The 14560-nt window shown below is 46.1% G+C and overlaps 1 protein-coding gene across 1 annotated transcript in view; it reads left to right on the forward strand.

Moving 5' to 3' along the window:
* LOC136632605 (uncharacterized) overlaps positions 1-14560 on the forward strand; it is a 184460-nt gene that overhangs the window by 25373 nt on the left and 144527 nt on the right. Inside the window, exons 4-6 of the mRNA XM_066607610.1 lie at positions 1090-1200; positions 3620-3733; positions 6228-6422. Coding sequence (XP_066463707.1) covers positions 1090-1200; positions 3620-3733; positions 6228-6422 — 420 coding nt within the window. The remainder of the gene's footprint in view (positions 1-1089; positions 1201-3619; positions 3734-6227; positions 6423-14560) is intronic.

Raw genomic sequence — 14560 nt, forward strand, 5'->3', positions numbered from 1 at the left:
TGATTTTTACAGGTTGCACACGCAGCCGACACGTGTCCACCGCCCTTAGGACGGACAGAGGCAGGACAAATAGAATTATTTTCACTTGTTTTACAAGCAAAAGGCAGCACTGCGTATATTCAATGAATAATAACTGTGTTGTGGCCCTGCCTATACAATTCTTTCCCTGCAGTATCAATGGAGGGTGCAATGGTCTGCAGAGGCGATTTTGAGAAGCAAAAATAAATGCAGCACAGCTAACAGCAGCCTGGACAGTACTGCACACGGTTAAATATGGCCCTAGAAAGGACCGTTGAGGTTCTTGAAGGCTACACTCACTCCTAACACTCTCCCTGCCTATGCAGCACTTCTGTCCCTAATGCCAGGTGCAACGCTCTGCAAAGCCGATTTTGAGGGGAAAAAAAATTGCCACTGCTAACAGCAGCCAACACACAGCTATCAGTGGCCCTAATAAGGACCTTTGGGGGGTCTTGAAGCCTACACTAACTACCAATTCTTTCCCTACAGCAGCTCCGGTACAAACAGCACTGTCCCTCATCTAACTCACACGGCATCTGAGGCGAACCGCGGGAGGGGCCGACTTTTATGTTCGGGTGACACCTGATCTTCCCAGCCACTCACAGCAGGGGGGTGGTATAGGGCTTGAATGTCACAGGGGGAAGTTGTAATGCCTTCCCTGTCTTTCAATTGGCCAGAAAAGCGCGCTAACATCTCAGGGAAGGAAGTGAAAGTAACCAGAACACCGCATGGTGTTCGTTACGAATAACGAACATCCCGAACACCCTAATATTCGCACGAATATCAAGCTCGGAAGAACACGTTCGCTCATCTCTATTACTGACTTATTGCTCTGCTCTGATTTAGTAGCAATTGCATCATGAAGAACTTATTCAGCTCTGTCACCTCTGAACAGTTGATTTCTAGTGTGTTCTCTGCATTTACGTGACATGTAATTTGAGGTGCTGTTAACTGCTAATTTTTGAGACTGGTACTGTTGCATTATAAAGTGTTTAAAAATGCTTGTCTCAATGTATCTGACTGGTGTTGTACAAACTTATTCACTTATTATGTTGTTTACTTTGACCAAAGGTGGCAGGTGCAATACCAATTACTATTCAGGCTGATGTCATAGAGCGAGAACTGGAGACCTGCCTAAAAAGAGAATACACTGTGGATAACCTGCCTCTGCTATTACATCAGGTGAAAGTGTGTTCTAATATCACTAATTAAAAAGAAAAAAAAGTTTGGTACCATGTTAGCCAGTAGAGCAAAGTGTGATTGTTCTTGGTAAGAGAAACCATGTAATCTTGTAGATATGATACCTTTTAATGGCTAACGAAAATAAATGATGTTACAGCAAGCTTTCAGATCTTCTATCGATCCTTCCTCAGGCTAAAATGGAACTGGTTTGGATGGGGCACATATATAATATACAAATTCAGAGAGGACACCTCTCTTGATTGAAATACTGTACAAATATTCACACACAGAAATTTGAGACTGTTTTGCATTCGAAACTTAAAACAACAGACAAACTGAGCTGAGACATAAATACTTAATCAGTCCATTGAGCTCAGGAATGTGACAGTTTTATGATGTGTCTTATCTCTCCTTCAACCTGCACATGGAAGGAGATGCAGCACCACCTATTGGATGGCAACATTATTTCAAGTCAAGTTCTGAATTTTTATAAAGTTTAAAAAAACAAAAAGATTGGGAAGAGGACATCCCTCTTGACCTCCTTTAGACCTTTCATATTTTCCACTTACGCAAGAATCCCAGGCTGAGGTTCATTCCATTCTTGAGGGTATCAAACATGGCCATAGATTTGTACTCCCTGACCCCAAAAATGTTTTGCCACAGATAATTCAGACTTTCCCTCTCTAATTGAGTGGCGATAAGATTTCATCCTGGCTCTCAGTTTTTGTCCTGTTTTCCCGATATAAAGCCCCCAACAGGACCTTTATTGCACTGGATCAGGTACACAACATCAGACTTGCAAACATGTGAATGTCTCAGGGATCTTATAGTCCTGCTGTGTGTTAGGGATCCGTATCCTGTCCGCAGTCAGTACATGTAAGCAGGCCTTGCACCTCCTTACCTTACAGGGATAAGTTCCTTTTTGTGTGTCAGAGGGCAATGCACTCCTGATTATAAAGTTCCTCAAATTAGAAGGTTTCCTATAACATAAATGGGGAGGGTCCAGGAATATGATGTGCAGATGGTCATCCTTGTGTAAGGTATGATGGAGTTTCTTTGCAGTCTTCCTTAGTACCTCTAGATGTGAATTGTAGGTCACTACTAGAGGCGCACATGTTTTTTTTCTTTCTCCTTGTATTGGAGTAGCTGATTTCTGGGTATCCTGGTGGCTCTGGTGATTTGCTCATCAATTGAGGTGGGATGGTATCCCTTTAAAAAAAATGTCTTTTTGAGATTGCGTAAATGTTCCTCTCTGTCTGTTGGGTTAGAGTACATGCAGTTGTATCTGATGGCCTGGCTGTAGATGATGGACTTTTTGATGTGTTTAGGATGGGAACTGTCCTATATGAGGTATGTGGGTCGATCAATTGGTTTCCGGTATAGGGATGTCTGTATTGAGTTGTTTGAAATTTTTATGGTGTTGTCCAAAAAGTTCATTTCTGTATATGAGAAGCTTAATGTCAGGTTTATGGTGGGGTGAAATGCATTGAATCTCTCATGGAATTTTATTAGTTCTTGTTCGGTGCCCCACCCCCACCCCCAACACCCACGCTAACACCTGGAATCCTGGTGGGCCTTGAAATATCAATCCCTATGTCTAACCAGACATCTGTGGCTTCAGTCCAAAGATTAAAATAAAGTGGGTGGACAAATATGAGTATTCAGGTAAAAATATATTCTCAGCGCTCATAGGGATTTCAAGAATGAAGATCACTTACATCAGGAGGAAGGGGTTGGACAAGATGAGCAACCCATATACAATGTTTGTTTTTGTCTCAACATTGTATACTTGAAAAGGGTGCCTCAGTAGCGCCAAAACACGAAAATGTATGTTGTTTGGAAGAATAAACAAGTTGCTTTTCTGAGAAAGCATCTATTTGAATCCTTCTGCCACCTGGATATACCGGACACCTATGCCATTAGGACCACTGGGTTCCAAGGAAGGGGTTGTTCATCTTGTATAACCCCTTCCTCCTGATGTATGTGATTTTCATTCTTCAAATCCCCATGAGCGCTAAGAATATATTTTTTCCTGAATATTGAAGTTTATTGATTTTAAAATAGTTTTATTAGTGCTAACGGTATAGTTAATGGAATAAAGGAGTAATTGATCTACTTTATTTTTTCCTATGTAGGCTATATTCACACGGACGAGCACGTTATCGGTCCGAGAAACCTAGCCCGATATCGTGCTTGTCAACCTTACCCATAGATGCGAGGCGGTTTTCATGTTTTTCAGTCTTTGATGCCATATTGTGTACAATGTGTACCTTATTAAGAATCCATATTTTTAGTTAAGTAATATAAAACATTGACATGAAATATGTATAACTGATTGTGTGAATGCATTTGGGACAGTAATTCCATATTTCTCATATATGTGTATTATGAAGTGACAAATTCCCATATTCTCCCAAAGTTTTTCACTGACAGAATTAACCAGTTAGTGCGAAGTAAATACTTGCACATGCTGAGGTGGAAGAGGTTCTGTCGTCATATTAGTGTCATGGAGCAGTGTTATCCTCAGTATAAGGTAGGTAAAAAATATATGTACAGCTTTCATACATTTTTTATGTATTCTTATCCCCTTCCTTTTGCAGCTACTTTTCAGTTTTTTGTTTTTTCATCCACACCTTCCAAGAGCCATAATTTTTTTATTTTTCTGTCAGTATAGCTGCTTGTTTTTTGCTGGATGAGTTGTATTTTTTAAATGGCAACATTTAATATATAGATGTAGAATAGTTAGCGTGAAGGGGTTATCCAAGCAACACTCTCTGGGATACACTCTGCTCGGAGCGTCAGCTGCTGCTCCGACTCCTGTGTAGTGGCCAGCACTCGTAATTGCAGGTGTGTCTGCAATTACAAGTGCCAGCTGCTACACAGCCGTCAAAGCAGTGCTTCCTCTCTGACCCCGGCGTATGCCTGAGTAACCCGTTTAACTGCAATGTACTGCAGTGCTATAAATTTATAGTTTTCACTATACACCAGTACCTTATGAAATACAATATTGAGAAACAAATAGAAAAATATTTGTCCAGGGAATGGAAAAAAACAATTGTAATATATTTTTTGGGGGAGGAGAGGGATGATTTCTTACTGAGCACAGTGCAGGAAAAATGAGGCGTGAACTGTATTCTGTGGGTCAGTAAAATTACAGCAATGCCAAATGCATATAGATTTTTATACTTTTACTACTCTTAAAACTCAAACTTTTTTTTTTCACATTTGCTTTCTGTTATCGTATTCTGTGATCCCTAATGTTTTTATTTTTCCGTTGACGTGATGAGGTGACCAAAAGACAGCAATTCTGGGATTGTTTTTTTTTTACGGCATTCACAATGCAGGATAAGTAACATAATTCTAATAGTTTGGACATCTACAGACATGGAGGTACCGATTATTTTTTGGTTTATTGTTTAGATTTCTTACATGATGAATGGAAAAAGGGAAGTTCAGAATTTTTTACATTTGAAGATTTTAAAAATGTCAGGAAAATGCATGTTCAAACCAATAACTAGTAAAAATGGCACTAAAGGCACTGTAAAAACTGCTTGTCACATATATAAAACAGCTGGCATTTTCAAGTGTGCTTTTTTCATGCATTTTAAATAGAGATGAGCGAACCTACTTGTTTCAAGTAATTACTCGATCGAGCACCGCGATTTTCGAGTACTTCCGTACTCGGGTGAAAAGATTCGGGGGGCGCCGGGGGGAGGCGTGGCGGAGCGGGGGTAGCAGCGGGGAACAGGGGGGAGCCCTCTCCCTCTCCCCCCCACTCCCCACTGCAACCCTCCACTCACCCACGGCGGCCCCTGAATCTTTTCGCCCGAGTACGGAAGTACTCGAAAATCGCGGTGCTCGGGCGAAAAAGCGGCGTGGCCGAGTAGGTTCGCTCATCTCTAATTTTAAAGTTTCAGAAAACAGCACTGTGTAAAAGCACCCTTAAAATAGCTACATGGTTATTCTTAATTTGATCTAATTTTGATGAGAGATCTTAGGTAGGATAGGAGAAGTAGGACCAATGGAAATCAACACAAGGTTTATTGTAGCATATAACAGGTGGAGAAACATTGATCTACATAGGAGGTGTGTACACAAGCAGCACAAAATCTTTAAAGAGAATCTGTCAGCTCTTATGAGTTCCATAAACTAAAGTTATGGGCTCATAGAAGCGGAAATGTTGAACGACAGTTTGAGTGACAGCTTTGAGCGATCATTTTGCATAAACTCAGCTACTTAAGAGCTTATTAGCGTGCAAATGAAGCCTCTAGCTGAATGCAGTTAATAGCCAGAGAGCTCTTATCTGCTTTCAGCTCCTTTGTTCTTAGACGGGAAACAATGCTATCAGCACTACCTGCAAAGAACTCAGCCCTGATAAGACCACAGGACGATTTTTAGGTTAACCTGAATTTAGCGATCAGCTAGCAGTGCATGAAAAGTGCACGATGGCCGCAACAAATATGGCTCAAACAATCATTTTTTAGCAATTTTTGAGCGATCATCGCTCCGTGTAAATGGGCCTTTACCTTTTGCGGTGTTACACCACTGTCCAATTTCAAAGCCATGGCTGCCTACACATTGTAGACTACGTAGGCGCATGCAATGACAAGATTAGTCCTCTCACTCTATGTACATGCCTACATAGTCAGTGGTCTGCATATGGCCACAGCTTTGAGATTGGACAGTGGTGGAGCACCCCAAAGGGTAACTATGATAGTCACATCTCTGGATTCAGCTTTTCAGCTTTAGTTTAGGAGGCTGATAGGAGTTGACAGATTCTTTTTAAAAACAACTATCTGCCAACGTTTTTCTTTTTATTTTAGCGATGTATTGGAGCAATAACAATGGTAGTGAAGGTGGACATAGGATTTCAAAATTAATTGCTATTGAAGTGAATTTTTAATATATTGTTTAATCTGGCACATACATTTGGAATAACTAATTCATATATATTTTGCAATTCAGTAGTATGTTTTTCTTTATAAGCTCTTCAAGCAAATGGTGTTTATTTGTCATTGAAACTACAGGAACAAGTTGGATACATCATGCAAGAATATGCTGATTCTGTGCAGAGAGCTCAGAGACTTTCAGTAGCAAGAGATCGTTTGCTGACTGGTCAAAAGAATCCTATTAATTTAGTTACTCAGGAGGACCTTATCATCTTTATGCAGTGGTTAATTTGTCACCTGCATTCAGTGAAGCCTATATACAACTATATAAGGGTATGTATCATCAGATAGATAGATAGATAGATAGATAGATAGATAGATAGATAGATAGATAGATAGATAGATAGATAGATGACAGATATTTTGGTGCCGCTTTTGTGAGTCACTTTTCAGTTTGACTACATTATAGAAAATAGGCAATTGCATTACAAATCCTGTTAGGGGACAGGACTGGATCCCAATCTTCAACGGATTAGAATGGATAATTTACCTCCGCTTTTATTCACCTCTTAATCGCAATGACAGATTTTGATGTTAATTTTTGATGTTTCAGTGTTATTAGCTCTGCTAAACTCCCTCCCACTCTCAGCCCCCTCTCCTCCCCTTGCTGGCTACCAGCAAAGGGAGGAGGCAGGATGGAGCGGGAGCTAGTATACTAATCTCCCGCCCCCTCCCTTTCCTGGCAGCTCAGCCGGAAAGGGGTGGGGAGGGGGAAGGAAGGGGGAGGGAGTTTAGCAGAGCCGCTGCTAAACCACCTTCCATCTTCTTTTTGAGGCAGCTCCCAAAGGCTCCCATAGGAGTCTATGGGACCAGCCGACGTATTCCGGACAAAAGATAAGTCCAGACCTATCTTTTCTGGCCAACGTAAGATCTTTTCCAATGCAGGAAAGAGTTTTACCAACAGCACATATGTAAACCCAACATGGATGGAACCAGTAGAATGCAACAGCCACACTGGGACATGAATTATGTGTCCCAAAAATAATCCAGGAAAAAACATACACTTGTGGCAGCATATAGGGGTGTAGAAAATTCTATAAGTCCATTCATTCTTCCATAACTATGAAAAGTACAGCTACGTTTTGACCTGTGTGGCCTTTGTCAAGCTCCAAAGACCACACAGGTCGAAATGTAGCTGCACTTTTCCTGTCCTCTTTTTACGCCCCAAAAATCATCCCTCTGAACAAATACATTGTAATCCAATGCAGCAGATGGTCACGATTTTCGGCCGGCGTTTTATCGCGGCAAAATCGCTGCAATAAAACACCCGTGTGAATAAATCCTTAACAACAAAAATAGGTCTGTGCTCATGGCTAGGTGCGTCCAGACCTTAACTCTATAACATAACCTAATAGGAGGTGGAAGGGAAGGCACATGGCTCGGATAAAAACCTGAGTGTTTTTTTTTTTTAGTCTGCACTATAGAACCTGGATGCAATGAAAAAAGAGCTAATTCTGGTGAAAAGGTCAGGGATGAGTGGAATACCTCGGAGTATAGGTTATTCATGTCATGCCAGAGGGGTTATTATTAGTGGGCAGGACCACCAGATGCCTAAGAAGGAGCCTATGCCTGAGGAGCACCTCCAGCAGGAATTTGAGGTCTGGGGGAACATTTTGGCTAGTTGCTCTGGGGTTCCATACCATTCGATTAGCAGCTTTTAATTGAGTTCCTGGCCTTCAGTGGACCTAATAGCTTTATGTGTCAGGGTAAAGATTTTGTCCCATTCCTCTTTTATGAAACTTTTGCCCAATTCCATCTCCAAACCGTGCCTAAATGCCAGTGAGTCTTTCTGTGTTTCCTCCACCAGCAAGATGGGGTAAACCTGAGAGATCTCTTTTGTCGGTAGTGTGGATGACATACAAATTTTTCCAACTGAGATAGAGGGCCATGAGTTGTATACTGATGCTGAGATATTGTATAAATGTACAAATCTGAAGGTATTAAAACAATGGCCCGGCCAGCGGCCCCCTATCGCCCATCAGTTCCCCTTAGAGACCCCATTCCTCCCTACCCTTTCGAGATCACGTCATGTACACGTGGCATAGCTATTTCTAGTCTAGAGAGTAGTGTGGAGCCACCAAACAGTGCCATCAGGTCTGGATTACCCAATAGGGCTGAGTGGGCCGGGTCGGGATATTAAGCTTAGGCGCGATGTGAGCCTGTCACAGATGTCTATCATTTATTATTAGCAAAATCTTTAAGAATAATAATTAATATAATTTTTCATTATAAAACAAAACAATAGGACTTAGTGCTGAACACCCAACTATCTCACCTGGATCAGGCCTATTTGCTAGTGCAGTTTAAAAATATTCTTCAAAGTTAGATTCGTACTGCTGCCTTGGAAGATCATACAAACTCCTTCACTTCTACAGTAGAATCCCAGAGCAACGACCTGAAATTGTTACAGAATAAGATTCACATTCTAAACAGCAAATTGGACGATTTAGAAAATTTCTAAATTAAACATTTAGAGGCAATGTACACATTAGGGGCATCCCTGAGTCAATTACTACCTTCAATCAACTGCCTTATTCCTAGGAACCAATGCTTAATATTCCATGGAGCTACTTAAGGTGAACTGTGTTCATCAAGCACTCACCATGGACCTGATGGCCCACCTCATGCTATAGTTATCAAGTTCCATTATTATCGCACTACAGACCATTTGCTATCTGCTGCCTGCAATGCCCCTGCACTTAACTTTCAAAGGCACACCTATCATACCCTAACTCCATTCACAGTTGTAAAGCGGAAAGCCATGAAGCCCCTCCTGTAAGTGTTGCAGCTAAGAATATCAAACACCATGGGGAATTTCCCTTTAAACTTCAAACCATTTAGACTACCTGGACATTTGTCTTACAAACAATGTATTGTCAACCTCCCCCTGATGTTGAGATACCTTAAAAATATGTTAGAATACTCTAGAAAATACCATACCATATATCTTGGCTAGATCATGTATGTATTTTGAAAATGACATAGTGACCTAGGTATTACAGATGAGCGAGCACCAAAATGCTCGGGTGCTCGTTACTCGGGACGAAATTTTCGCGATGCTCGAGGGTTCGTTTCGAGTAACAAACCCTATTGAAGTCAATGGGTGACCCGAGCATTTTTGTATATCGCCGATGCTCGCTAAGGTTTCCATTTGTGAAAATCTGGGCAATTCAAGAAAGTGATGGGAACGACACAGAAACGGATAGGGCAGGCGAGGGGCTACATGTTGGGCTGCATCTCAAGTTCCCAGGTCCCACTATTAAGCCACAATAGCGGCAAGAGTGGGCCACCCCCCCCTCCCAACAATTCTTACTTCTGAAAAGCCCTCATTAGCAATGCATACCTTAGCTAAGCACCACACTACCTCCAACAAAGCACAATCACTGCCTGCATGACACTCCGCTGCCACTTCTCCTGGGTTACATGCTGCCCAACCCTCCCCCCCTGCACGACCCAGTGTCCACAGCGCACACCAAATTGTCCCTGCGCAGCCTTCAGCTGCCCTCATGCCACATCACCCTCATGTCTATTTATAAGTGCGTCTGCCATGAGGAGGAACCGCAGGCACACACTGCAGAGGGTTGGCACGGCTAGGCAGCGACCCTCTTTAAAAGGGGCGGGGCGATAGCCCACAATGCTGTACAGAAGCAATGAGAAATCCAATCCTGTGCCACCTCCATCTGGAGCTGCACACGTGGGCATAGCAATGGGGAACCTATGTGCCACACACTATTCATTCTCTCAAGATGTCTGCATGCCCCAGTCAGACCGCGGTTTTTTATAAATAGTCACAGGCAGGTACAACTCCGCAATGGGAATTCCGTGTGCACCCACAGCATGGGTGGCTCCCTGGAACCCATTGGCTGTACATAAATGTATCCCATTGCAGTGCCCTGGACAGCAGAGCTAATGTCAGATTAAATGCAGGTGGGCTTCAGCCCACACTGCATGCCCCAGTCAGACTGGGGTTCTTTATAAGTAGACACATGCAGTTACAACTCCGTGTGGACCGACAGCATGGGTGGGTGCCAGGAAGCCACCGGCGGTACATAAATATATCCCATTGCATTGCCCATCACAGCTGAGGTAATGTCATGTTAAATGAAGGTGGGCTTCGGCCCACACTGCATGCCCCAGTCAGACTGGGGTTCTTTAGAAGTGGACACATGCAGTTACAACTCCGTGTGGACCGACAGCATGGGTGGGTGCCAGGAAGCCACCGGCGGTACATAAATATATCCCATTGCAGTGCCCAGCACAGCTGAGGTAATGTCATGTTTAATGCAGGTGGGCAAAAAATTAATTGGATTACACTGTAGGCGAGGGCCCCAAAAAATTGGTGTACCAACAGTACTAATGTACCTCAGAAAAATTGCCCATGCCCAACCAAGAGGGCAGGTGAAACCCATTAATCGCTTTGGTTAATGTGGCTTAATTTGTAACTAGGCCTGGAGGCAGCCCAGTTAAAATAAAAATTGGTTCAGGCGCAAGTTTCAACGCTTTAATGAGCATTGAAACGTATAGAAATTGTTTACAAAAATTATATGACTGAGCCTTGTGGGCCTAAGAAAAATTGCCCGTTCGGTGTGATTACGTGAGGTTTCAGGAGGAGGAGCAGGAGGAGGAGGATGAATATAATACACAGATTGATGAAGCTAAAAGGTCCCCGTTTTTGATGGTGATAGAGAACGATGCTTCCATCCGCGGGTGCAGCCTACGTATTGTTTAGGTATCGCTGCTGTCCACTGGTGGAGAAGAAAAGTCTGGGGAAATCCAGGCTTTGTTCATCTTTATGAATGTAAGCCTGTCGGCACTGTCGGTTGACAGGCGGGTACGCTTATCCGTGATGATTCCCCCAGCCGCACTAAACACCCTCTCTGACAAGACGCTAGCCGCAGGACAAGCAAACACCTCCAGGGCATACAGCGTGAGTTCAGGCCACGTGTCCAGCTTCGACACCCAGTAGTTGTAGGGGGCAGAGGCGTCACGGAGGATGGTCGTGCGATCGGCTACGTACTCCCTTACCATCCTTTTACAGTGCTCCCGCCGACTCAGCCTTGCTGGGGAGCCAGAAAGCTGTCAAAGGCCTTACAGAGTGTTCCCCTGCCTGTGCTGTACATGCTGCCTGATCTCCGCGCCTCCCCTGCTACCTGGCCCTCGGAACTGCGCCTTCTGCCACTAGCGCTGTCGGATGGGAATTTTACCATCAGCTTGTCCGCCAGGGTCCTGTGGTATAGCATCACTCTCGAACCCCTTTCCTCTTCGGGTATGAGAGTGGAAAGGTTCTCCTTATACCGTGGGTCGAGCAGTGTGTACACCCAGTAATCCGTAGTGGCCAGAATGCGTGTAACGCGAGGGTCACCAGAAAGGCATCCTAACATGAAGTCAGCTATGTGTGCCAGGGTACCTGTACGCAACACATGGCTGTCCTCACTAGGAAGATCACTTTCAGGATCCTCCTCCTCCTCCTCCTCAGGCCATACACGCTGAAAGCATGACAGGCAAGCAGCATGGGTACCCTCAGCAGTGGGCCAAGCTGTCTCTTCCCCCTCCTCCTCATGCTCCTCCACCTCCTCCTCCTCAACGCGCTGAGATATAGACAGGAGGGTACTCTGACTATCCAGCGACATACTGTCTTCCCCCGCCTCCGTTTCCGAGCACAAAGCGTCTGCCTTTATGCTTTGCAGGGAACTTCTCAAGAGGCATAGCAGAGGAATGGTGACGCTAATGATTGCAGCATCGCCGCTCACCATCTGGGTAGACTCCTCAAAGTTTCCAAGGACCTGGCAGATGTCTGCCAACCAGGCCCACTCTTCTGTAAAGAATTGAGGAGGCTGACTCCCACTGCACCGCCCATGTTGGAGTTGGTATTCCACTATAGCTCTACGCTGCTCATAGAGCCTGGCCAACATGTGGAGCGTAGAGTTCCACCATGTGGGCACGTCGCACAGCAGTCGGTGCACTGGCAGATTAAACCGATGTTGCAGGGTGCGCAGGGTGGCAGCGTCCGTGTGGGACTTGCGGAAATGTGCGCAGAGTCGGCGCACCTTTCCGAGCAGGTCTGACAAGCGTGGATAGCTTTTCAGAAAGCGCTGAACCACCAAATTAAAGACGTGGGCCAGGCATGGCACGTGCGTGAGGCTGCCGAGCTGCAGAGCTGCCACCAGGTTACGGCCGTTGTCACACACGACCATGCCCGGTTGGAGGCTCAGCGGCGCAAGCCAGCGGTCGGTCTGCTCTGTCAGACGCTGCAGCAGTTCGTGGGCCATGTGCCTCTTCCCTCCTAAGCTGAGTAGTTTCAGCAAGGCCTGCTGACGCTTGCCCACCGCTGTGCTGCCACGCCGCGTGACACCGACTGCTGGCGACATGCTGCTGCTGACACATCTTGATTGCGAGACAGAGGTTGCGTAGGAGGAGGAGGAGGAGGGTGGATTAGTGGAGGAAGCATACACCGCCGCAGATACCACCACCGAGCTGGGGCCCGCAATTCTGGGGGTGGGTAGGACGTGAGCGGTCCCAGGCTCTGACTCTGTCCCAGCCTCCACTAAATTCACCCAATGTGCCGTCAGGGAGATATAGTGGCCCTGCCCGCCTGTGCTTGTCCATGTGTCCGTTGTTAAGTGGACCTTGGCAGTAACCGCGTTGGTGAGGGCGCGTACAATGTTGCAGGAGACGTGGTCGTGCAGGGCTGGGACGGCACATCGGGAAAAGTAGTGGCGACTGGGAACCGAGTAGCGCGGGGCCGCCGCCGCCATCATGCTTTTGAAAGCCTCCGTTTCCACAAGCCTATACGGCAGCATCTCCAGGCTGATTAACGCTTGAGCATGCGGGTGCGTGGTGGCGTACTTGCGCTTGCGCTCAAACACTTGCACTAGCGACGGCTGGACGCTGCGCTGAGAGACATTGGTGGATGGGGCCGAGGACAGCGGAGGTGAGGGTGTGAGTGCAGGCCAGGAGACGGTAGTGCCTGTGTCCTGAGAGGGGGGTTGGATCTCAGTGGCAGGTTGGGGCACAGGGGGAGAGGCAGTGGTGCAAACCGGAGGCGGTGAACGGCCTTCGTCCCACCTTGTGGGGTGCTTGGCCATCATATGTCTGCGCATGCTGGTGGTGGTGAGGCTGGTGGTGGTGGCTCCCCGGCTGATCTTGGCACGACAAAGGTTGCACACCACTGTTCGTCAGTCGTCTGCACTCTCAGTGAAAAACTGCCAGACCTTTGAGCACCTCGGCCTCTGCAGGGTGGCATGGCGCGAGGGGGCGCTTTGGGAAACAGTTGGTGGATTATTCGTTCTGGCCCTGCCTCTACCCCTGGCCACCGCACTGGCTCTTCCAACCTGCCCTGCTGCTGCACTTGCCTCCCCCTCTGAAGACCTGTCCTCAGTAGGCTTAGCAAACCAGGTGGGGTCAGTCACCTCATCGTCCTGCTGCTCTTCCTCCGAATCCTCTGTGCGCTCCTCCCTCGGACTTACTCCAATTACTACTACCTGAGTGATAGACAACTGTGTCTCATCGTCATTGTCCTCCTCAGCCACCGAAAGCTCTTGAGACAGTTGCCGGAAGTCCCCAGCCTCATCCCCCGGACCCCGGGAACTTTCCAAAGGTTGGGCATCGGTCATGACAAACTCCTCCAGTGGGAGAGGATTCGTAAGCATTGCTGCCCATTCTGGGCAGGGACCCGAGAACAGTTCCTGGGAGTCTGCCTGCTCCTCAGAATGTGTCATTGTAATGGAGTGAGGAGGCTGGGAGGAAGGAGGAGCAGCAGCCAGAGGATTCAGAGTTGCAGCAGTGGACGGCGCAGAACTCTGGGTGGTCGATAGATTGCTGGATGCACTTTCTGCCATCCACGACAGGACCTGCTCACACTGCTCATTTTCTAATAAAGGTCTACCGCGTGGACCCATTAATTGTGAGATTAATCTGGGGACGCCAGAAACGTGCCTCTCTCCTAATCCCGCAGCAGTCGGCTGCGATACACCTGGATCAGGAGCTCGGCCTGTGCCCACACCCTGACTTGGGCCTCCGCGTCCTCGCCCGCGTCCACGTCCTCTAGGTCTACCCCTACCCCTCAGCATGGTGTATTACCAGTAGTGCAGAAACAGAACGCTGTAATTAAATGTGCCACTTATTGGCCTGTGGTTGGAGGCTGACTTCGCTTACGGAACGCACAGCAGAGCGAGGAAAGAATTTTGCGCAAGCCTGCTGTAACACTTAGCTGGCTGCATATTAATTATGACTACTACCCCCAGCAGAGACGCAGTATAGTCAGGACGGTCACAGGCAGCCCAAATATATTTTTTTGTCCAAAGTTTTTTGGAAAAGCCCACTGCCTATATAGACAGTATACGTCTTTCACCTTTTTCACTGTCCCTGCCTCAGCACTACTGGCCCTATACTATGTAAAATTACTGTAGACT

The sequence above is a fragment of the Eleutherodactylus coqui genome, chromosome 1, assembly GCF_035609145.1.
Source record: "Eleutherodactylus coqui strain aEleCoq1 chromosome 1, aEleCoq1.hap1, whole genome shotgun sequence".
NCBI classification, from domain to species: Eukaryota; Metazoa; Chordata; class Amphibia; order Anura; family Eleutherodactylidae; genus Eleutherodactylus; species Eleutherodactylus coqui.